Here is a 24,190-nt window from a genome sequence, read left to right on the forward strand (position 1 = left end):
CGGTGAGACTGTCAAGCATCACAATGGTTGCAATATACTACTATAATTAATGTTAAGCACGTTGGCACGATGAACAACTCAGTCTTGGTAAAGGACAAGGCAGCTGATAGGCTAATTTCTAAGGTGTAAGGGAGCTTTACGAACCAGATGTCGTTTGCGGAAGCCAATCATGACTTGAATCAAACCTTACACCGAGTTCTCTGGCTGATCATTTGTTCCTCCGCGTTTTCACGGCGAGCTGTCCGGTTTTCGAAATACCAACAATATAACTACTAGCATTGATATATAACTCTTGGTGAACACGATTTTAACGTGACTCTTACCCTTTCCTTCAGCATGCAGGACACTCGGTAATCCGCTGAACACTCCCACGTTAATATTCTAATATAGTCCCCCCCCCCGAAACCCCTATCATACATACCTAGATATTTAGGGTTCACTTCAAACCAAGGCAGTTAAGATGTCGCGTCAGAACGGCCACTCGATATGGTTGAGTCTCTTAGCATTGTCCACTCTTACCAGCACCGCCGTCGCGAGCGCTTTGTTAAAACGGGATGTCACGCCAACATCTACAACTGCATCCGGGACACCTAAAACCGCCTGCGAGAACCCTACCCAGACATCCGGCTACCCGGACTACAATTCCTTCTGCCAGTGTCCTCCATACACCGCCGATTCCCCGGCCTACGGAAACCCGTACATCGGTCTGGTCCGGTGCGACACCAAGTGCACCCCCGCCAACGCTACGCAGACCGCGACCCACCCGGAAAACGACAGCCTGGAGTCATGCATGAACGCTTGTACCGGATCCTTCGAGAAGGCAAAGCGTGAGGAGTCCGAGCTAGAGAGAAGGCAAAGTCCGGACTGGTTCTGCCACGGCGTTAACTTTATCAAAGGCGAGCTTTGCGAATTTATCGGATCTCTTGGCTCGAGGGAGTTTGTTGAGGGAGGACCGGATTGCTTTTACATCGACGGGCTCGATTCCTAATATGAAAAAGTATCTCTTCTCTGCAAGTATCGTAAAGGTTTGGGAGGACGATGTGGTAGAATTTGGATGGTCCGGACACACACATCTTTCGATCCCTCAACTCTTTACCTTAACATGAGTACCTGGTTTAAAACACATTCATTTCTTGTTATCATTCAAGTATTCATTAAGGAACTTGCTGCCACGAGATTCCTAGGTAACGCGCGATTCGTATAAATACCTATGCATGGATAATTAACTTATAATAGTTAGAAAGGAAGTTGTTTTTAGATAAATCTTATATTACGTAAGTAGATTATGAAATAAGCACTTAGCTTTAAGTAAAATCACCATACATAAGCCTTGTAAATTATAAATAGATTATAATATAAAACGCAAGCGCTTAATTCATATGCATGTTTCGTTAATATTGCAAGGTATAATATCTCGAGCCACGGTAACCATCATTGATTATTCCCGGGCTGACGAACGTGGCCTAACCCAACTACGCTTTCGAAAGATATAACACCTTGTCCCAGCCAGCCCCGAGCACGTTTTCGAGCCGAATCCCGGAACGCTAAAATTCCTTATAATATAATAAAGATCATACGGGTCCCAAAGTCTTGGGCTAATGGTATACTTGGAGTTTGATCTTGCTAAGAAATAAGTCCAGAAAACTGAGGGGCTTGCAAGTTGGTTACCTGGATCCGATTTGTACCTAAGCACTCAAACAGCCTCGGAGATGGAGGATATCAAGATCGCGGTCATTGGCCTAGGTAGGCAGCTTCAAGATGTATCCTCCGTATGTCCATCAGCTAACTCCTCTTATGACAGGCCCGGCAGGACTCACGGCCTTGAAGACGTTACGAGAGGAAGGGTTTGACGCAGTCGCGTTTGAGAGACGAGATAAGCCCGGCGGCCTATGGTCAGTTAGCCACAACCCTGAATTTACTTCGGCTTTGGACGAGACGGTTTGTAACGTCAGCAAGTTCACGGTGCGTAATCGAAACATCCCGCACCTCTTACCCACGACAATTAACACGATGTAGTCGAGTTTCAGCGACTACCCAATCCCCAAAGGTCAGGAACCTGCTTCGATGCAATGGGAATCGGGATGACATGTAAGGCTGACACTTGTCCATTTCAATTTCGAGTAGATTACCCACTGCATCCCACAGCCCCTCAAATGCAGGAGTATTTCGACTCGTACGCCTCGCATTTCGACTTACATGGTCACGTCCACTATAATAGTACAGTTAAAAGAGTGACCCGAAACACATCCAAGGACGCATGGGATGTCCGAGTCACAAATCAAGAGGGCGACATTACCTTGTCCTTTGATAAGGTCGTATTTGGCCACGGTAGCCAGACTGTCCCCGTGTGGCCTGCGATGCCCAACAGAAATAAGTTCAAGGGGGAGGTTATTCATTCGCAAGCCTATAGGAGGTAAGAACCGTATCTTCCAACCTATAGTCACCAGACCGAGATAACTGAACACCAGGCGCAAGTCCGGAGCCCTACCGGGGCAAGAAGGTTCTCGTCGTAGGAATCGGCAATACGGCCTGCGACATCTCCCTTTCCTTGCGAAAACACGCCACCAAAGTGTACCAGAGCTACCGACGAGGTAGGATGATGGTCTCACGATGTACCGAAGAGGGTATCCCCATGGATTCGGTGCTTTCTTGGCCCATGATGCGCCTTAAATACTTCCTCGATGAAAAGATGCCTTGGTTGATGGCGCCTATCGCGGATAAAGTGATGACTAACAAAATGATAATCGATACGGCTAGGTTCGGACTCGCGACTCGGGGACTTGCTAGGAGTGAAGGGTTGAAACGTGCAGCTCACAAATTAGAAGTAGACTGGCGGTTGCTGCCTGGTCCTAGCATAAGTCGTGTCCATCCAACGGTCCAGGAGGACTTTATCCCTGCTCTAGAAGAAGGGGACATTACTCCGGTTAGAGGGTTCAAGGAATTTGTCGGAGACGATCAAGTACTGTTAGATGATGACACGACAGTTGAAGCCGACGTGGTTATATTTTGTATGGGATACGAAATTGACTTCAGCATCTTTCCCGAGCTGGAAATGGATGGCTCTGGCGCGGTGCCGCTCAAGAGAGTAGGAGATGAATTCCGGGGCAGTGCGAAGGATCAGGACGAAACCGAAGAAGATCGGGACGGCTCGGAAAAGCCACGAATTCCTCGTCTATTCCAGATGATCTTCCCTCCGCGCTGGGCCTCCTCCGTAGCTTTCTTGAGCTGGATGGCACCGCAAGAGCCCGTATGGAGCGTGTGCGAGCTTGCTTCGATGGCAATAGCGCAGATCTGGGCAGCAGAAACCACCAAATCTGCGGAAAAACAGCCGCTGGCGAAGAGCCCTCGCTCGCCTGCTCTTCTACCATCCTTGGACGAGATGAACGCGCAGGTTAACGCGTACCATGATTGGTGGCGAGGCGGATGGGAGAAGGACCATTCGATGCTTCCCGGTTACATTAAATCATACTCATTCTACCGGTTCCTCCATGAGGCGGCAGGCACCGGCATCTATGATAATATAGACCATATGTTCACCGGCCGTGGCTGGGGACTTTGGTGGTATGACCACGAGTTATGGACTTGGCTAGCTAAAGGACCGATGAATAATCACTCCTGGAGGCTATTCGAGACCAACCCCGACGCCGTTCCTGGATGTGGTCGGAAGACCTGGCCTGAAGCTAGAAAGGCAATGCGAGAAGAGGTGTGTTTGACAAAATCATTTAGGACGAAAAAAAGGCTGACCCGCTGACGTTCTACCAGTACGAAACTTATGAAGAATATAAGCTTCAAGCACAGTCGAGACATTAGGGCGAATGAAAGCAGACGGGAAGGTGTTCTTAATCGGAATCGAGTAGGTTATATGTTACTATACGGTGTCCCCTAAACGAAATAAACATGTTGAAGCCATACCTACTACTACCATAATATTGGAAATTCTCTGACTCCAACTTATGCTTGGTAAGATGAACGATGAGATTGCCATGGAAGATGTTTGCATCCCCTCGCCCTTTTCTTCCCGGCTGAAGAGAAATGACAGCGGATAATTGGCCAATTAATAGATCCTTCGATCTTATTCTAAGTTGCAGGAAGTTTTCTTGTACATCCATGTACCGAGTACCGCATAGTAATGATAATGACTCCAAGGTTGCATATTTTAAGTAAGCATAACCTTGTATCCGTGAACCCGCCCTTTCAAGGTTTTAACGTTAAAACTAGGTATGTACATACCTACCTAGGTAGGTAGGTAAGTACATATCGAAGAATCATGGAGTTCGGGAACCTCTTAACACTAGGTACGCGTTTTCTACTATTCCGAAAACATCTCTGCGTCTTTTTTCTAACAAATCGTTCGATTGACAGAAACTTGAGAAATTAGTTAACTCCTCCCATAGTTTCATTTTCATAACCCGAGTTTTTCCATATGATGAGACGTTATGTAGAACCTGCATGTCAGATAATTAGTTTAGTGGACGGCGCAGTAGACGGCGCCAGCTTTCACCAATTTTTTTCGATGATGACGACATGGTGGACATGGTGGCTGCGAAGCCTCAAAAACATTTCAATCGCTTCAATCGCTTCAGTGTTCACAAGCTCCCGAACATTCCGTGATGCACCACCAACAACAATTGTCAAACCATCCAATTGAGAACATCGTGCATACCATCAATAGGTACTCACAGATCTATGCACCTTACACGAGTCAACTTCAATTAAGGTTAAATGGACCATGACTTTAGGGAACATTAAAGCAGTGAAACGGCTTCACGCATCGTAAAGCTAAACCCTTCCAACCCTTCTCCAGTATTTTACTTTACATCAAATACCACCTGGCTCAAGTGCTCCAGATCGCTACGATCTCGTCACTACATAGGTAGGTATGTAGCTGGTAGGCAGGTATGTATAAAAGGTACCTACGTAGCTCGTTATCCCGGCAAGTCGGGGAACACACGGCATTTCAAAAATAACTAAATGAACCTTATTAAGGACCCTAGCCAACTTGGCTAACCAGGTTAAGCAGATCAACCTATACCGGCGTAACTAAATACTAATTCGGTTAGTCTCAATAAATAAATGCCGTAGCCGGAAAGTGGAAGGCGCGGTCGGATAGGTAGGTGATGAGTTGTGTGGGCGTTATATTCCGTCGCCTCTCTTGCCTCACGTTTCTTCGCCTCGTCGGCCAAATTGTTGTAATTTCCGAACAATTAAAAAAAATAAGATGGAAGAAAGTTCCGGCTCGTCTCTCTACATATGCGGTGTGACAACTTAAACCTGCCGGTCTAGCATCGGAAATGCTGCTTCTACAGAGCTTATGTATGCATTACACGCACATATTGAATGCATTGAGTGTTCTTTCAGGGATTACCTAGCGATTACCAGAAACAGCCTGGCCGCGGCACTGTATTTGGTACGCTACATACGCTACATACGGCACCGCATACGCTATTGCGTTTCTTTCGTCTTTTTCTCTCCACGATTCTATGGATTTTGTCAAAATCGCTGCTATCTACTGGCTCACACTAATTCGCTTGTGACGTGGGAACTATCTCCAAATCCTCACATGACTGATTGTTCCGAGAAGTGATTGCTGACCCCTGCTAAAGCCTTACGAATTCCTGATTTGGAATGAACCGGGTGGCACGGCGACTAAACACGCAAGTACTGTCGTACCTACCTAGGATATGATCGTTTTCAATACTATCCTACCGTTGCCCGTGTCGTGAGCGCGTGGGGATGTCACTTGTCAGTATTTGAGACTACCTAATGTACACTCGCGATAAATGACGAGTGATTTGAATCCGGTTTATGAGTAAGGCCCTTTCCGAGCTACCGAACTCTTGGTATGGCATTTGGCAATGATAAATACCTCCTCCTAGTAGATAGGTACGAAGGGCCAGAACGCTTTACGTCTATATGCGCATAGTATATCGAAATACTACCAGCATCGACAGGTTCTCCGCCGTGGATAGCTCCATCATTAGCGGGGAGGCGTTCTCTTATTAGCTGCTTTTCCTTTCCAAGCTACCGGCTTATGTCAACGGCACCAGCAGGGGTATGCTTGAAAGCAATACATCATAGGAATATCATCTGCAGTTCTCCCGCTCAGCTTTACCCAGTCTTTGTTATCTAATTAGTTGCATACCGTCATCTGCGACTCGAGAACCATCTCTAGCCCTGGAAGTTCGACCCGTTCGACCCAACCTCCATTAATATCACATCAACCTGTCGAAAAGGTAACGCAGACCTCATCCGTGTCATCAGTCATCCTGCCCTCCTTGCCTGCTTGTCTTTCCGCCCTCCTGCCGCTTTCCTGTCCCCTCACCGACCGACAAGAAGAGAGAAGTCTAGCGAATAGCGTTCTCGTTATACCCCAAATAATCGCTCAGGACCCAGCCGACCGCATCGTACAGATCATACAACCTCCCTTGACCGCATCAGGTCTGATCAGGTCCACCCCAATTCATCCGTACGACTTTAGTCTTATTTTTTTTCTCCCCCGCGTGTTGCTGAAAACGTTCCCTCATTGTTGCGTTCCAACCTTATTACTACTATACGCTACTAGTAATTGTTACTTCTTGATAGTACCTTTTAAGTACATATATAACTACCTACCTATACATATGTACTTGCGCATATACTTACACACTTCGTTATAGGCGGGTCCGCAACCGCAACCGCAACGAGCGTGCTAGCAAGTGTCATCCCGGAACCTTGAAACTTTCCAGCCAGGTGTTTCCTACCACACGGCTATTCAACAGTACTTCGTGCCTTGCCCTGTCTCCGTCACATAGAATTGAACCTTCCCCCAGTTATCCCCCAGTTGTCAATCATGACCTGGTTATGATTCACCTTGTCGTAGGTACTTTGCCCTGCTGCTCTCCGCACCCCTTCCTAGCTCTTTTCTTTTTCTACTCCCTTTCACATACTACGCACATACGCACACATCATCGTACTTCTCTTTTCGGTAAAAGAGGAAACCCTTTATACTTTTTTCTCTTTCCTCTCGCAGTCTATTATTCCTAGCCCGTGTTTCTACCTATGATGCCTATCACCATCCACCTCTGCCACCGCACCAGCTCCCGTTTAGCATAGACCGTCCCGCATGACCTGGTGCCGTGCCATCCCGCCCGTTCGCTTGCTTGTCGGTCATCCCTATACCGCGTAGTCCTCGCTGGCCCACATGTTAGCATGTGCCTCTTGGACAGATATAGACCCATCCTCTTAACCAGCATATACTCATCCGATCCGGCTGGCGGACGACGACGGGAAAGCTCGCTCGCTCGTTTTGCGCATTCATATTAGTCGAGTATCTCTTAATTACTTATTCCTAACAGCACCATCATGACAGACATAACTGGTCGAGATCGCCACCGCCCGGAACATCATCACGCATATCCCGTAGCCGGCAACGTTTACTATAGACCGAGGTCGACGGAGCGGAGGCACCGTACAGCTCCGAGCCTTCCCACTCCGCATATCCGGCCTCGTCCGAGGAGACCTCAGTCTATCCATATCGTGTCCTACCCCGCCGGGTACACGCCGCCCGATCTGAGGCCTACTGCCCTAGCAAAGTCCAAGTCGTCTAGGTTCAGGAAGGAAAAGAGCAACAGGGAAGACTCTAAGAAGGAAGAAGGGACTGTACATAGGAGCTCACCGCGACGGGTAATCGAAAAGGTGTTGGGGCCCTTGAAGTTTCATCTCTCCCAATACGTAGCTGTAGATAATCCTACGCCCCCAACCGTTGCTAGCGCCGCCGGCGATTTGATTCCGAGACCGAGACCGAATACGATAGGCGCCCCGCGTCCCAGGCCTCATTCCATGCTCGCAATTCCTCCTTCCGCCACCTCTTCGATGCTCGGTACCGCTAGCATGACCGGCTCAGCGAACTCGCCAATCGTGGCAACGGCCGCGCATAATTCGCACAGGAATAGTACTATGTCGGTTCGCTCAGCTAAGAGCGTAATGAGTTCATCAGTGACGGAGGTTCCAAAACCAGTGGCAAGCGGGAGTGGAGTTTCGTGTTCTATAATATTGGCAGAACCGAATGTATTTCTCACCGGGTTCGAACACGACGGACACCCGCGAAACGACGCGGCCAATTCGACCGCGCTTCTGAGGGGTAAGTTGCAGCTGAACGTGTCCAAGAACGTGAAGATCAAGTCGGTCACTCTCAAGCTCCACGGTAGAGCCAGGACAGAATGGCCGGAAGGTATCCCGCCCATCAAAGTCGAGCAATTCGAGGAAGAATCCCTCCGGACGCAGGTGCTGACGTTTTTCCACGCCGCGCACGAGACGTGGGAGACCGAATTTGGTAATCAATGCGCTTACTCGTTACGGAGCAGCGCCGAATGTCCCGGATCCCGGCGTCCAGCATCCCCTTCCCAATCGACGGTATCTTTAGCCTTGAAAAATAGACCCGCCGGACATCTGACGGCCCGCGATTATAAGCGACTCTCGTTGCAGTCAGTTCAGTCCCGAAGCTTCGGGAAAGGGGACACGCCCAATCCGAACATCGTACAGCCGAAGACGTACAAGGTTTTTTACCCCGGCACATACGAGTATTCGTTTGAGCTACCAATCGACCACCATCAGCTCGAAACTACCAAGCTCCAGTTCGGATCGGTCAAGTGGGAGCTTGAGACGATAGTAGAAAGAGCAGGCGCCTTCAAGCCTAATCTACACGGGGCGAAAGAGGTCTGCATCGTCAGGGTGCCGGATCAGCTGTCCCTCGAAATGACGGAGCCCATATCTATCAGCAGACAGTGGGAGGATCAACTCCATTACGATATAATGATATCGGGGAAGTCCTTCCCCATCGGTACCAAAATACCTATCGCATTCAAATTGACGCCACTGGCCAAGGTGCAAGTTCATAAGTTGAAGGTGTTCGTGACCGAGTCCATCGAGTACTGGACTAACGACCGACGAGTCACCCGAAAGGATCCGGGGAGGAAGATTTTGTTATTGGAAAAATCTGCAGGGAAACCTCTCGACAAGCAATTCGAGGCGTCGGAAATAAACTTTCTGAGCGGTGGCGAACTGACCCCGGATCAGAGGCACGAGGCACGGATCGCGGCGCAACGACGACGGAGCCAAGAAGCATCTAGGGCTCACACCGCACCACAGCCGTTGCCCGATCCCGCAGATAATTTATTAGGCGATCTAGACCTGGGCTTGGAGGCTTATTGGGGATCGACAGAGATTGAGATGAATGTCCAGATTCCGACGTGCGAGCAGATGGCCAAAGACAAAAGCCTACGACTTCATCCGGATTGCAGTTGGAAGAATGTTAACGTGTATCACTGGATAAAGGTATGCTGATTCATCCTCCATCTTTCCCCGCCTACAACACACGCATCGGGAACCCATTGCTAATCGTTTCCACGTAGATCGTCATGCGCATATCCCGCCTCGACCCCGAAGACCCGGCAGGCAAGCGGCGTCGACATTTTGAGATTAGCATCGATTCGCCCTTCACCGTCCTCAACTGCCGCGCGACGCAGGCCAATACCGCCCTGCCAGAGTACTCGGGCGCTGATCGGCCTATGTATCACCAGCAGTCGAGCTGCGGCTGTCCCGACGCCGCAATACTCGCCACCAATCCGAGTCCCGCGTCGAGCACCGGCACGATACCGTCCGTCGACCACACCGTCAGCGCGGCCGGCACCGGGTCTCAGGTCATCGCACCGCCACCAGCCGCACACATACAGCAACATCCGGCTGCCGGATCGCAATCCCTACAGAGACAACCTCAAGCTCCGGTCGCCCCGAGACCCATGCACCTCCTTAGGCATCCTAGTTTCAATCCTCCGGCGTTCGACGACGACGATCCGCCACCTCCGATGCCCACACCTCCGCCGCAGTACGACGTCGTCGTCGGAACACCTAGCGTAGACGGTCTCGCCGACTACTTCGCACGGCTAGCGAACTATGACGATGGTGACTCGGACAGCGCAGACGAAGATGGTGCGCCTAGCAGGCTCACGGAGCGAAGCGGCCGGGTCAACGTGCCACATCCAAGAACGCCCGGCGGCAGGTTGGTCCCAAGCAGAAGTCTAGAGATTCAACGCCCACCTGTGCCCGCGACATTTGGTATAACTGGCGGCTTATCGGAGCGCAGGGGTTAGTGGTATAATTAATGATACTTTGGTGAAGAGTTGTCACAGTTTGCAAGAAAGAAGGTTGTTCAGGACTACTGATGATGGAACCCGGGATTTTCTGGACTAGGTCTGCAATTATCATCATCGGCATGGGAGTATTGGATTGATACCCAAGCACGGCACATTGCGAAAAGTTGCATTAGGAATTCTCATTAGAGGCTGGCTTTGGGGGAACACATTTCCCAGTGATAGGACAGGAGTCGCATTAATAGAATATAATCTTTTGGCCCGAGCAAATCTCAATGATGTGAAGGACATAATAGGGTAATTATGATTAGAAAAGGCATCGTGCTAAGTATGGTATTCTTCCTAGGCTTTTCTTGTTGGCTTGATGACTCGGGCTACTAACTTAAGGACATAGAATGTTATAGTGTTACAGGCTTCAATAATCACGTTGAACAGCTATGCCAACTTACCATGATTGCTCATTGTTCGGCGAAAGGAAAATTCATGTAATTGTTGTTCGTCCAATGCTGATATGATCCTTTTTCTTCGATGATCGGCTGGGTCAAGAAAGCAGTAAGTGACAAATCTTTCCATTGCCTTAAGTAGTATGTACCGGGCGCAGCACCAGTGGATGTGGGGAACATGATGTATAAACATTGCTTGTGCATTACGCTTTACCCACTTGGGCTAGAAGCTTATACCCACCTATGGTAAATCTTTCCCTAGCTCCGACTGGTTTATTCACCAATTACAATCTTGGAGCTTTTCCAGCCCGGCGTCGTCGGCGGAGCCCCGCGTGAAATATCAACGTTATTATCCGTCCGCATTACAACATTCTCATCGCGATAATTAATACACCTACATTTAAACCAATCTAGGAAACTTTTTTTTAAGTATCGTGAATTAAAGGTTTTAAAGTACTTGCAAAGTTAAGCATATGTACGGAAGATTATTTTTTTCATTATCTATTAAACCCCTAAGTTTTATAATATGGGTGGGTTTTCCGCGGCCGTATACGTATCGGGATAAAAACTTGATGTATTCTTTAAAACCGCCATGCCGAGTCGCATTCCCCGCCCACGCCGTACGATAGCATAAAGTTATCGCAGATTTTAAGTCATGAAAGTTGTGGAGCTTATAAAGCTTACAAATCTTCGGCGCTACAACTATCGCGCAATTCCATGCTACCCATGGCTTCTTACTAGCCAAATCCCACCTTGGACGGTTCTTGCCTTGAATTGTAAATCGGCCTACCAATCGTCGGACCCAACACGTGTTTCAGTCAATGCTATATTACAAATGAAACCAACCTAGAAGGTTCTGTTAACCCCTACTCACGCAAGTGGATATTTACCTATATAAAAGATGGCTTGTCAAGTTATCGACTTAAGAAGGTTGAGTGTCATCATCGGTACACTACAACACGCCAGTTTAACTCCCTATCCCCAACCTAAACTAAATCTTCGAAAATGGCCCAATCATCACGTCTCTTCCAGCCGTTAAAAATTGGAAATGCCACCCTTCAACATCGTGTAGTAATGGCGCCCTTAACTCGGTTCCGTGCCGACGCGAACCACGTACCCCTCCCTTTCGTGAAGGACTATTACCAGCAGCGAGGGTCCGTACCGGGAACTCTGCTGATTACGGAAGCGACTTTTATTACTAAAGAAGCTGGAGGATACCCCAATGTCCCCGGAATCTGGTCTAAGGAACAAATAACAGCGTGGAAAGATATCACCGATGCCGTACATGCCAAAGGCTCGTACATCTACGTGCAGCTGTGGGCGTTGGGTCGAGTAGCAAACCCGGCCGTTGCCGAGGCAGAAGGCTTTCAAGTCAAGGGCGCCAGCCCCATACCTCAGGCCGAGGACGCAACTGTCCCGGCTGAGCTGAGCTTGGACGAGATTAAGTCTTTCGTAGCCAATTATGCGCAAGCAGCGCGAAACGCAGTCGAGGCCGGCTTCGACGGAATCGAAATCCACGGAGCCAACGGGTACTTAGTCGACCAGTTTATCCAAGACACATCCAACCAGCGTCAAGACCACTACGGTGGTAGCATCGAAAACCGCGCTCGGTTCGCACTGGAAGTTACTAGTGCCATCGTGGAAGCTATCGGCGCGGACAAGGTCGGAATTCGCCTGTCACCTTGGTCCAAGTTCCAAGGCATGGGTATGGAAGATCCTATCCCCCAGTTTACCTACGTCGTCAACGGCTTGAAAAAGCTGAAGCTGGCGTATCTACACGTCGTCCAATCCTACGTGCAAGAAAGCGACGCGGATATCGAATCTAGCAAGCAGATCACCTTCATGCTGGATGCTTGGGAGAACACGTCCCCTGTCTTAGTCGCAGGTGGATTCCGGGCCGAGTCCGGAAAACGAGTCGTGGACAACATCTTCAAGGACAGAGAAGTCGCAGTGGTATTCGGTCGATATTTTATCTCGACACCAGATCTGCCTTTCCGGTTGCGGAAGGGCCTGCCCCTGACACCGTACGACCGCGACACGTTTTATAATCCCGGCGCGACCGCGGGTTATATAGATTATACTTTTAGCGAGGAGTTTATTAAGGCTGCAGCTTAGACGAAAGTTGAATCGTTGTTCAATTCATTATTAGGTAACGACGTTACCACGAGAGATTACGGAGGTTAGTATGCGTGATTGCTCGGGGTTATCAATAATTTTGGTTTGGATTATAACATGGAAATAATACCCCTTTCCCAGATGTGGATAGTGTATTGGAGGATATGTTTAACCTACTTAAATAACTATGCCTCGCCTATGGTTAAACGTAGCAACCAATATGGGAATTAAGTCGCAATATCGAGTCCACGTTTTGCTTGTGCCAATGTTAAGGCGCGTGCGTTCTTAATAGTATTAGGAATATTATCGTCGACGACTCCCTTACGAAACTTAAGAACGGCACCTACATTTATTAGCTAACTTTGACAATCTCATTCTTAACCTTAGCTTCGGACGTTTAAGCATTTGGAACATTACGTCACATTCCACGCAAACCGAGGCTGCTTACTCTGGTTGGGAATGATAATAAGCTAGGAGCCATGCTCACGGCGGTGGTTTCGAGTTTATTCTTCGGTTCCTGACCCACGCTTCTGGACCCGTTTCCCGAAGCATCGATGACGTGTACGGGTTCTACATGAATCGCGGGGATGGCTTCGTCTCTGCGGAACTTTTGACTTTTGTCGCAGTCGCGCTCGAAATAAATTCCAAACTCTGTGGCCCGGTTGCCACGTCGCCTTGGGCGTGAATTCGCTTGCTAATATTGGGGCTTTTCGCGCTTGGAATCTACGATGGCCGATGAGCTAGGAATTGACGGCTATTATAAACGGGAAGGCAAATAAACTAGATATACCATGCGCCGAATAATGGGCCGTCTTAACATGAGAAGTACAAGATGAGCGCACTTGGTTAGTGATGCGGCGGATCTAGAAGAGCTATTATCCCGAAACGCCACTTGCGCGGACCTTTGAGCTGTATCTACATAAGTATCAAATCGACCTTCGGAAACGGCGAGGAAAATAGCCCGACGACGGCTTCATATTCCCACGATCCAAGTACTTCAGTTAAATTACCTACCAACACTTGCGTAAGTGAGAACCGTCGGACGTTACCCGGCCAGCCTTAACACGTGCAAGGTTAAGTATCCACTGGATTGTCTCGCCCACTAGGTAGGGACGGTTGACAGACATGTTCCAGACGCGGTTGAGGGAATCGCGGAATCGTTCCTGGTCGGGGCCCTACCGCCGCATAACAGTACTTTAACGGGTCGTCCGGTCGAAGACTAGGTACAAGGCTCGGCCCGGGATCTCTGTCAATTTAGTCACAGCTTCCGAAGAATACAGGGGCTTACTAAACACAGGAGGGAGCTGGTGAAAATCGCCCAACAGGGCGCAGCTGAGGCCATCCATGGGCCGGCTATCGGAAGTCGGGAATATCTCATTGAGGCGACTACCGATCCACGCAAGGATTTTCAGGCTAATCATCGACTTTTCGTCGATGATCAAATACCGCACGCTGGCAAGGTTAGCCTGGGCCCGGCTAAGAGTGGAATCGGAGAGAGGATCCATCTCACCCTTGATTGGCAAGCGCAACGCCAAATGCAAGGTCCGACCATTTATCAGATAGACAGCAACGCCCGTAGGAGCGGCGCGTAAGACGGGATTGGGGAGACTGCGAGCGCTGGCGAGGCGCTGCAAATGGCGGGAAACTACGTTGAGCATGTACGACTTAGGTACCACTGCCCCCAGCACCATCGACGTTGCCTGGGAGCGCCGGGGGTTGGAGGCCCTCAAGGACCTGGCGATAGTGACCTATGAATATGTCATAAAACTGACGCTGTTCCAGATGAATCGTATCCTCGGCTCCTTGCGGGATATTGTCCTCAGCGTCGTCGGCGTCCGGAACCCCAGCCTTTAAAGCGGCCCAGTAACCATCATCTCTGCCAAGAGCAGCATACTTGCCCACGTGAGGGCCCCAGTCGAACTCTAGGTCTTCGGGCTGGTGGCCCAAAAGATCCCAGTTTGACTTCGTGCCGGTTTCTTCGGGCCGAAGATTCGCGAGCTCGTTCCAGGAGTTATCTATCTGCGAGGCGGGAATCACCTCGTCTTGAAACTCGTTGTAATCGGAAGGGACCTCGTCGACCTGGAAATAATCAAAATCATGGTTCTCTGCATGGTAGAGCTGGCTGACGATGTACGCTCCGACATAGGTAGCATAGCGAATACCTTCTACTACGAGGATATCCTCCACGGAAGCTCAGGAGGGGTGTTGAAGCAACATCTTCCCCCGACAAAAGTCCTCGAACTGCGGGCCGTGCGGCTTGTATTTTGGGCAATATATGAGAATCCGGGGCTTGGCTCGAGGGCGGGGCGTAGGGGGTTTGCCGTATCAGTTGTACAGCGTAAGCTACTGGAAGTAAGTGACCTGGCCGAGGCAGTCGTCTTCGTGCCGGGTTTCGTACTGATCCACAGCCGAATTGTCCTCCTGTACCTCGCCACCCTCCGCTACGAAGCGCCGGGGCTGGTCCTTCTCGGGCCGCGTATCGAGCCTCAAGACGACGCGGGAACCCTTCTGCAGCGGCGTGCCTAGGAGCTCGTACATAATCTCCTGACCCGACACGTCCCTCTCGCCGATACGCTTGTTCATGAACTTGGCCACGAACGACAGCAGCGCGAACCTATGGTGACCAGGAGGAGGATCTCTCGGGCTAACTCGTCGAAGGAACGGCTCTTCTTCCCGGCCTTGCTGCAATAATTCGCTATGTACGCTTTCATGGCGTACGTATTGGTGCGAAGGGAGAATTCGACGTTTGCCTTCAAGCCCAAGGTAACCGTCCGGTTATAAGGATGGACACGCGGGTCGTTCCGAACGGGGACGAAGTTGTAATACATCAGATTCAGGGACTTGTCGACGCGGGCGACGGCAACCGACTCCCGAGGGTAATAGAAACGGCAAGTGAGATCCCACAACTTAATGCCTTGCTCGGAGGTATGCGGCCGCTCCGAGCCGGCCACAGTCAATAGATTGTGCTCAAAACTACGCCCGGCAGCCAGGTTGACGCCCGATACGTGCTTCGCCCAGAACCGGGCGAAGGCGTCCCGGCTCTCCTCGGTGCTCATATCACACTAAACGGCTCCCTCGCACCTGATAAAGTCGTGGACGTGAGGGCTGCCCCGGTCCTGCCGCTCCAACCGGTACCAGCAGCCGATCACCTTAAACTTCGGGATCAAGGCTTGACCCAGGAACGCGGAGACACGGGCTTGGAGGCTATGTGAGAATATCGCTTAAGGTTAGCGCGAGCGATCTTCAACCTCCCGTCGTTATTGACCGCCAGCCACTCGTCATACCGCAGCATCAACCGCATCAGGCTCTCCCACTGGAGGTCCACGGGCGACAAGGTGAAGAAGACAGATGGGCAGCCGAGCGCTTCCACCTGGGCGTCCAAGCTGAAACGCTTATTGGCTCAATATGCCCTGGTCTCTGAGATATTAGTCAAGTGGCGGACAACGGAACCGAGGAAGTTCGAGCGACAGACGAGCGAGGCGTAGAATGCCGCCCCGATGTCGTTGGCACTGGCGAAGTCGCTGGTGGCCAGCCGGTTAACGAAGAAGGAGCTCTGGGTGTTGACCTGGCGCCGACGGAGCATGTTGAACGCCACGAAAGCGAACCGCGGATGAGAAGCGAATCGGTCGTCGTACCATCGGAGGGTGTGGAGGATGTAATCCTCGAGCTTGACATCACACTCTCGGGAAGCAACGAACTCCACCTCGCCAGGGGGGAAACAGCAACGGAAAAGCCAGCGAGAACAGCGGGTGCGACCGGTCGAACTCGTTGATCGGCGTCGATCGGATAGGCGTTAGATCCATCATTGCATGCTTTACGGTCATCGTTCCCCTGCCGACGTCTAGCTTCTGCCGCGGCAGTACAATGTCGGGAACATTGGAAGCATCGTATTGATTCATCAACTCATGCAGCTCATCGCCGGAGATCTCGTCGTCCAGGGTGCTTAACTGCGCCGGCAGCTTGCCGAGCACGTCACCGTTTTTAGAGAATTGGAAAAGCCGTTTTTCGCTGATTTAAATGCCGCGATGTCCCGGATATTTTAAATATAAAAATTCGAGTTATTATTAAACCACGCCGCGGCGAATTTTAAAGCCCCGTAATTTATTTTAACGAGTTTAAATTAATGGGCCCGTTTTTAATTATATTTTTTTAATTATAATAAAATTTAATTAATTAAATTATAAAAGTTTTTAAAAATATTAAAAACGCGTTTTTAATTTAAAAATAATATTAACCGCGTAATATAAAATAATTTATTTTTACCGCGTAATATTATTAAAATAATTAAAAATATTTTTATTTTTATTATTATATTTTAAAAAAATATATTTTAATAATTATATACGTATTTAAATTTTATTATATATATTTATTACGTTTTTTAATTAATATTTAATTTTATATAATAATTATATTTTTATTATTATATTTATTAAATAATATTTTATTTTATTTTATTACGTTTTTTATATTTTTATTATATTAAATTTTTTTTTTTAAAAATAAATTTTAAAATAATTTATTTTTATAAATAATAAAACTTTTATTCGAATTTTTTATAATAATATTTAAAAAAAATAATTATAAAAATAAAATTATTAAATATTTTATTATAAAATATATTAAAAATAAATTAAAATTTTTAAAAAATAAAATTATAATAAAATTATAATAAAATTATAACGTATTTAACGTAAAAACATTATATAATTATTAATTAAATTTAATAATAAAACGTTTTACGTTTATATTATTATTAATATATAATTAAAAAACGTAATAATTAATATATTAATAAATAATATTATTAAATTAATTAAAACGAATTTAAACCGCGATAATAATACGTTTAATAATAAATAAATTATTAAAATAAATAAATAAAAAATATATTAAAATAATTAAAATATAATTAAAATATTATTTTAATAAATAATAAAAATAATAAAAAAAATTTAAAAATTAAAAATAAACGAAATTATTAAATAAATTATTTAATAAATAAATATATAATTTAATAATAATAAATTATTAAATAAAAAAAAAGCGATATTTTATAATTAAAAAATATTAAAAAAAATATTTTTTTTAATAAAAATTAAAATAAATATTATATATTTTTTTCGAAATTAATTTTATTACGAATTATTAATATTTTATAATTATATAATATATAATTTTTTTTATTATTATTAATAAAGTTTAAATAATATATTAATAACGTGTATAAAATATATATTAATTAAATTAATTATATATAAAATTAAAATTATATTATATAAACGGTAAAAGTAAATTAAAATAATTTACTTTAAATCGCACGGGTTATAAAGTTTTAATTTATTAATTAAAATTATATATTATAATTTTAATATTAATAATTTTTTTTTTTTTTTTTTACGTTATTACGTAAATCCCCGAGTTATGTGTTAAAATTTTTTCTTAAAACGTGGTATGTTATATTACCCGTATTTTTTTTTCTTTTTTTTTTATTTATAATATTAATTTTAATTTATTTTAATTATTTAAATTAAAAAAAATTAAAAAAATTAAAATATTTCCGCGTTATTTTATAAATTTATTTTTTATATAATTAAACCCGTGTTAATATTATTATTATAATATTATTAATTAATATTTTAATATTATTTTTATTTTTATATACCACGAAATAATTAATAAATATTTTTACATTTTATTAATTATTTTATAATTAAATTATTTTAAATGTTTTAATAAAATATAAACGATACGTTTATATTCGTAAAAATTATATTTTTATACCGTCCCGTTATATTTATATTATAAAAATAACGGTTAATACGTTACTTTAATATTTTAATATTTATCCGGATACCGTTAAAAACGTATAACGGGATTTAAAAAAGTATTTATTATAAATAAAACTCGATAAAAAAATAAATAAAAATTATACGGTTCGTTAATATTATAAATTTACGAGAAAAAGAAACGAATGTTTTATAAACGCCGTTAAAAATATTTATATTAAGTTAAAAAAAGTTGCCGTTAAAATTTATTTTTTTTATAAAATTATTAAAAAAGTTTTCATTTTTTTTAAAATATATATTAATATACGTTCCATTAATATTTTTAATTAATTTTTTTTTAAAAAATAATTAAACGATATTATTAATTTTTAAATAAATTAATAATTAATTATTTTAATTTATTATTATTCATTAATAATTTTTAAAAATAATAATATAAAATTATTATAATTATGTTTTTTATTCGATATTTATATTAAATTTAAATTATTTTTATTTTTTTTTATTTAATTTTAAAATTTTATTATTAAATAATTAATTTTAATAAAAGTTTTTAATATTTTATTAACGTTTATTTTAATTATTACATTCGTAAAATTATTTTTACCGTGTATTTATTAAATATTAAAGATTTTTTAACATTTATACGATTAACGTAATAATATAATATTTATTATTAATTTTTTTTTTTTTATTATTTTAAGTTTTATTAAACATTTATAAAAAGAAAAAATCGGTGTATATAATAATTTAAATTACCGGAAAATTAAACTTTTTTAAAATGGAAATAATTATTATATTAATTATTATAATTATATTTATACCATGTATTATTATATAAATTTTATTTATTAAAATATTTTTTATAATTTATTTATATTTCGTTAAACTTTAATATATAAAATTTTTTTTATAATAAATAATTCGTTATTTATTATTTTATTTATAATAAAAATCTTATAATTAATTTAGGAATTTAAATTTTCATTATTCGTAAATAAAACGTTAATAAATATAAAAATTTTAATAATTTTTAAATTTAATTTAATAAATTATAATCCGCGTTTAAAATTATTTTATTATTATTTTAATCGTTTATTAAATTTTAAAATATTTATTTTATTAAGTTCGCGGTATTAAATCGTTTTAAATATATTAAATGTTATTTTTAATTAATAAATTAAAATTATATACACGCCGTAAACTTTTTATTAAATATATTATTATACGGTATTATCGGTATTAAATTTAATAAAATTAATTTTTTTATTTTATTTTTTTTATTATAAATATAAATTATTAATTTATTTTATAAATAATATATAACCGTTAAATATTAATAAGTTTTTTTTTAATAAATACATTTTTAATTTTATTAAATATTTCGCTTTATTTAATTTATTATTTTTTATTTATCCGAATATATTATTAAACATTTTAAACGTATTATTTATTTACATTTTAATAAATTTAAATTATTTCGTTAAATTTAATATAAATAAATAAAAGTTATATATTAACGTAATTATATTTAATTTATTTTTATAATATTTAAAATATATAATTTATTAATGTATATTAACTTTTAATATTTTATATAAAAGTTTAATAATAATTATTATTATATTTTTAAAATATTTATTAATAAATTCCGGTAATAATTTAATTAATATTTATTACTTAAATAATATATTAAATTATATATAAATTTATATAATATTATAAATTTATATTAATATATTTTTTTAAATTAAGTTTAACGTAAAAACGACGATAATTTATTAATTTAAACGTTAAATTATTAATAATTACGTTAAAATTATTTTTTTATTTTTATTATTATATTTTTATATAATAAGTTATAATTTTTTATATAATAATTTTATTATTTTATTTTTTATTTTTTATATAATTTAAGAATTAAATATACGAACGTTATTATATTTTATATTATTATATTTTTTAAATATAAATATTTTTTTTTAATGAAATTTTTAATTTTTTAAAAATTTAAAGTTTCGAATAATTATTTTAATGTTATAATTTTATTTTTTTTATAAAATTTAATTATAAATATAATATCCGTTATTTTTTTTTATATAAAATTAATATTATTACCCGTTATTTTTTTTAATTTATTTTTATTTTTAAAAAATTATTTTTATTTTTTTTTAATTATAAATTATTTAATTTCGGGTATATATTTATCCGGTTTTTTTTAATTTAATATCGGATTTATTATTATCCGAAATATTTATTATTTTATTACGTAAATATAATTTAATAATAATTATATAAAATTTAACCGGTTTTTTATTAATTTTAATAATATATATTTTATTATTTCGTATAATAAATTTATAAAGTCCCGTTTAGTTTTTATTTTTTTAATAAATTTATATTTTAAATTATAAAAAAAAATTTAAAATATTAAATATATTTAAACCGTTTTTTATATTAAATATATTCGTTATTTATCGTTTTATTTTAAATTTATAAAATTTATTTATTATTTTTTTAATCGTAACCGTATAAATTATTAAAAAAAATATTAACGGAAAATTTTTTATTAATTATAAATATATTTTAAATATAAATAAAATAAAAATTAAATTATTAAATTTTATAATATTATTAATAATTTTAATAATTATTTATAAAATATAATTTAAATTTATTTAAATTCCTTAAAAATTTTTAAATATTATTTTATACGTATATTTAAATAATTTATAATATTATTTTAATTATTTAAGAACAATGTTAGCCGCGCAGTATGATGTTGCTTATCTCCGGCGCGCAGTACCGCTAAAATGGCGCTAGCGCGTTCGAACGGTGTGTAGAACACCCTTTAACGCTGCACTTGGGTTGAATTAATTATCCTACGCCCAATTTAGGTCCAAATTTCTTATAATTATGATAACTCAAAAGCCCTTGATTCGAAGATTCTACCATCCTAATTTTAAAAGTTGCAACCTTCAAATAGTCGAGATATCAAAGGTTGAAAAGATTCGTCGGATTGAAGCAATTCCGAGTCTTGCGACCGCGATTCAACCACTGCTCCATTTTAACCTTGCAATATCTCCTTCAGACCTTTGCTCTAGGTCCTGCAAATCGGGCCGTATATAGAGTAGATTGAGAGCTCTTAAACTATAGTAATTATAAGAGATTTGGGCTTGAGTTGAGCGAAGAATAATTGATTGAAGCTGACTGAAAAATAGTTGTGTGTAGGAGTTACAAGGGTACAAGTGTTTGTATGACGGTTTGTATGGCAGCAAAGGTACCCGACTTATACCTCTTTCGGACGCACTTTTTTAACGCTACTGCGCGGCGGAGATAAGGAACATCATACTGCGCGGCTAGCATTGCTCTTATTTAATTAAGTTATATATTTTTATTAAGATTTTTTTAATTAAAATATTTAATAATTTTACATTTATAATAAATTTATTTATAATAAAATTAATATTAATATTAAAAATTAAATTATTAAATAAATTTAAATAAATATTAATTTATATTATACGTAATATATTTTAAATATATTTTATAATTATTTTTTTTAAAAATTTCGTTGCTTAAAAAAATATTATTTTATTAATTATATAAAATATTAATTTTCCGTTAATATATATTATATTAACGAAAATATTATAATTAAAATTATTATAATTTATTTTTATAAAAATATAATAAAATTAATTTATTATTAAATAATTAAATTATTTATAAATTTATTAAAATTTAATTTTTATAAAATAATAATACGTAATAATAAATTTTTAATTATTTAATAAAAACCATGGATATTTTTATTTTTAAACGATAAAGTAATTTTTATTTTTATATATTAATATTTTTTTATATTATTTAAAAATATATTAAATTAATTTATATTTTTAAAATAAAATAAAAATAATATATTTAATAATATAATTTAAAACGGTATAATTTTAAATAAAATTAAAATATATATTATATTTATATTATATTATTTTAAATAATTATTAAATCGGATTTTATATTATTTAATTATTATAATATTTAATGTAATATATAAGTGTATTTATTATAAAGTTTTAAATTAAAGTTTATTATTTAAGGATATTTTTATTATTTTAATATTAAATAAAATATTTTAAAAAATTTAAAAATATTTATTTTTTAAATAATATAAAATAATAAAGTTTTAAATATTAATTAATAATATAAATATAATTATAAACTTTTAATAATTATTAAATATATTAAATTTAATAAATATATATAATATTATTTAATTTATTAAAATATTTATAATATAATTATTATTAATTTTATTATAAATTATATAATATTAAATAAATAATAATAATTTATATATTTTATTATAATTATTATTATTCGTATTTTATTTTATATATTAAAAATCGAAACTTTTTTTAATATTTTTATTTATATTTTATTTTTTAATGTTAATTTTTTTATAATTAATTAAAAATGTTTTATAATTTTTATTTATGTTATTTTATTTTTATTTTTAAACGAATTATTATTAAATCGTACGTTTATTTTTCCGGTTTTTTATAAAGTGTTTTATAAATTAATATTTTAATTTTTTATAAACGAAATATTTTTTATTATTTTTATTATTATTTTATAAATAAATATTACGACGTTAATTATTTTATTATTATTTCACCGGGTTATTTTTATAAAAACGGAAAAGTTATTAACTTTTATTATCGTTATATATGCGATTAATTTAATATTAATTATATTAATTATTATTTATATTATATTATATTAATATCGGTTTAATACGATGCGTAATGCCGGCCGCGTTACGAAAATTCGAGTAAATGTTTTTAAAAATGTTTATTAATTTTAAAATAATTATAATAAAAATTAAATGCTTTTATATTACGTTTATTATATTTTTTTTTAAATTAACGTTTTTTAAATAATTAATAAAAAATCTTTTATAAATTTATTAAACTTATTAAATTAATATATTAAAATATATAAATAAATTTTTATCGGGATATTTTTTTATAATTATATAAATGTTTATAATTTTTTATTATATAAAAAAAATTTTAATACGAATAATTAATTCTTTAAAATTTAATTTTTTTTTAATAAAATAATTATAATAATATTATAATGTTTAATTTTTTAATATTATTAAATATGTTTCGTTAAATTAATATTTTCCGATATTAATTTTTTAACAAAAATTTTTAAAAATTTTAATTTTTTTATTAAAAATATTATATTTATTTTTTTTAAATTTATATATATTATTATAATATATTTTAATAAAATTTATTAAATTTTTTAACGATATTAAGTACGGAATTAATAATTATTATTATTATTACGGGGTTATGTTTTAAAAGTTTAATATTTATTTTATATTTAAAATAATTATTAAAATTTTAAAAATCGGTGATCCAAGTTTCGGATTTAATAAAAATCTTTATATTAATTTTTATTCGAAATTACGTTAATGCGATATTAAAATAACGATATTTTTTTTATCGAAACTTATATTTATTATTAAAATAAATGTTAATAATTTTATAATATTAAATTATAAAATTTAAAAATATTTAATTTAAAAAATTTATAATATTTACGTATTATAATAAAATTATAAATTTAATATAAATTAATATATTTATAAAAATTACGTATTTTAATTTTTTTATAATATTTATATAACTTAAAAAAC

The 24,190-nt window shown here is 38.1% G+C and overlaps 5 protein-coding genes across 5 annotated transcripts; 4 read left to right on the top strand and 1 right to left on the bottom strand.

Moving 5' to 3' along the window:
* The first annotated feature begins 284 nt into the window (after positions 1–284).
* Positions 285–1,331, top strand: F4807DRAFT_438787 (uncharacterized protein). Its single transcript, XM_047999153.1, has one exon. It carries the CDS (start codon positions 461–463, stop codon positions 986–988), a length of 528 nt encoding a protein of 175 aa, XP_047851165.1. The 5' UTR covers positions 285–460; the 3' UTR covers positions 989–1,331.
* F4807DRAFT_438794 (FAD/NAD(P)-binding domain-containing protein) lies at positions 1,332–4,226 on the top strand. Its single transcript, XM_047999154.1, has 3 exons — positions 1,332–2,413; positions 2,476–3,703; positions 3,739–4,226. The coding sequence occupies exons 1-3, from the start codon at positions 2,070–2,072 to the stop codon at positions 3,808–3,810; spliced, it is 1,644 nt and encodes a 547-aa protein (XP_047851166.1). The 5' UTR covers positions 1,332–2,069; the 3' UTR covers positions 3,811–4,226.
* A 2,956-nt stretch (positions 4,227–7,182) lies between these two features.
* F4807DRAFT_228843 (uncharacterized protein) lies at positions 7,183–10,184 on the top strand. The gene is made up of 2 exons (XM_047994134.1): positions 7,183–9,312; positions 9,390–10,184. The coding sequence occupies exons 1-2, from the start codon at positions 7,342–7,344 to the stop codon at positions 10,125–10,127; spliced, it is 2,709 nt and encodes a 902-aa protein (XP_047851167.1). The 5' UTR covers positions 7,183–7,341; the 3' UTR covers positions 10,128–10,184.
* An 822-nt stretch (positions 10,185–11,006) lies between these two features.
* F4807DRAFT_228968 (NADH:flavin oxidoreductase/NADH oxidase family protein) lies at positions 11,007–13,283 on the top strand. The gene has a single exon (XM_047994135.1). It carries the CDS (start codon positions 11,576–11,578, stop codon positions 12,683–12,685), a length of 1,110 nt encoding a protein of 369 aa, XP_047851168.1. The 5' UTR covers positions 11,007–11,575; the 3' UTR covers positions 12,686–13,283.
* A 2,565-nt stretch (positions 13,284–15,848) lies between these two features.
* F4807DRAFT_463595 (uncharacterized protein) lies at positions 15,849–16,268 on the bottom strand (the record flags this gene model as incomplete). The annotated part of the gene is made up of 2 exons (XM_048002005.1): positions 15,849–16,076; positions 16,128–16,268. 2 exons carry the CDS (start codon positions 16,266–16,268, stop codon positions 15,849–15,851), a joined length of 369 nt encoding a protein of 122 aa, XP_047851169.1.
* Positions 16,269–24,190: the final 7,922 nt, after the last annotated feature.

This window comes from Annulohypoxylon truncatum (genome assembly GCF_022578515.1).
Source record: "Annulohypoxylon truncatum strain CBS 140777 unplaced genomic scaffold F4807scaffold_33, whole genome shotgun sequence".
In the NCBI taxonomy this organism is placed as follows: Eukaryota; Fungi; Ascomycota; class Sordariomycetes; order Xylariales; family Hypoxylaceae; genus Annulohypoxylon; species Annulohypoxylon truncatum.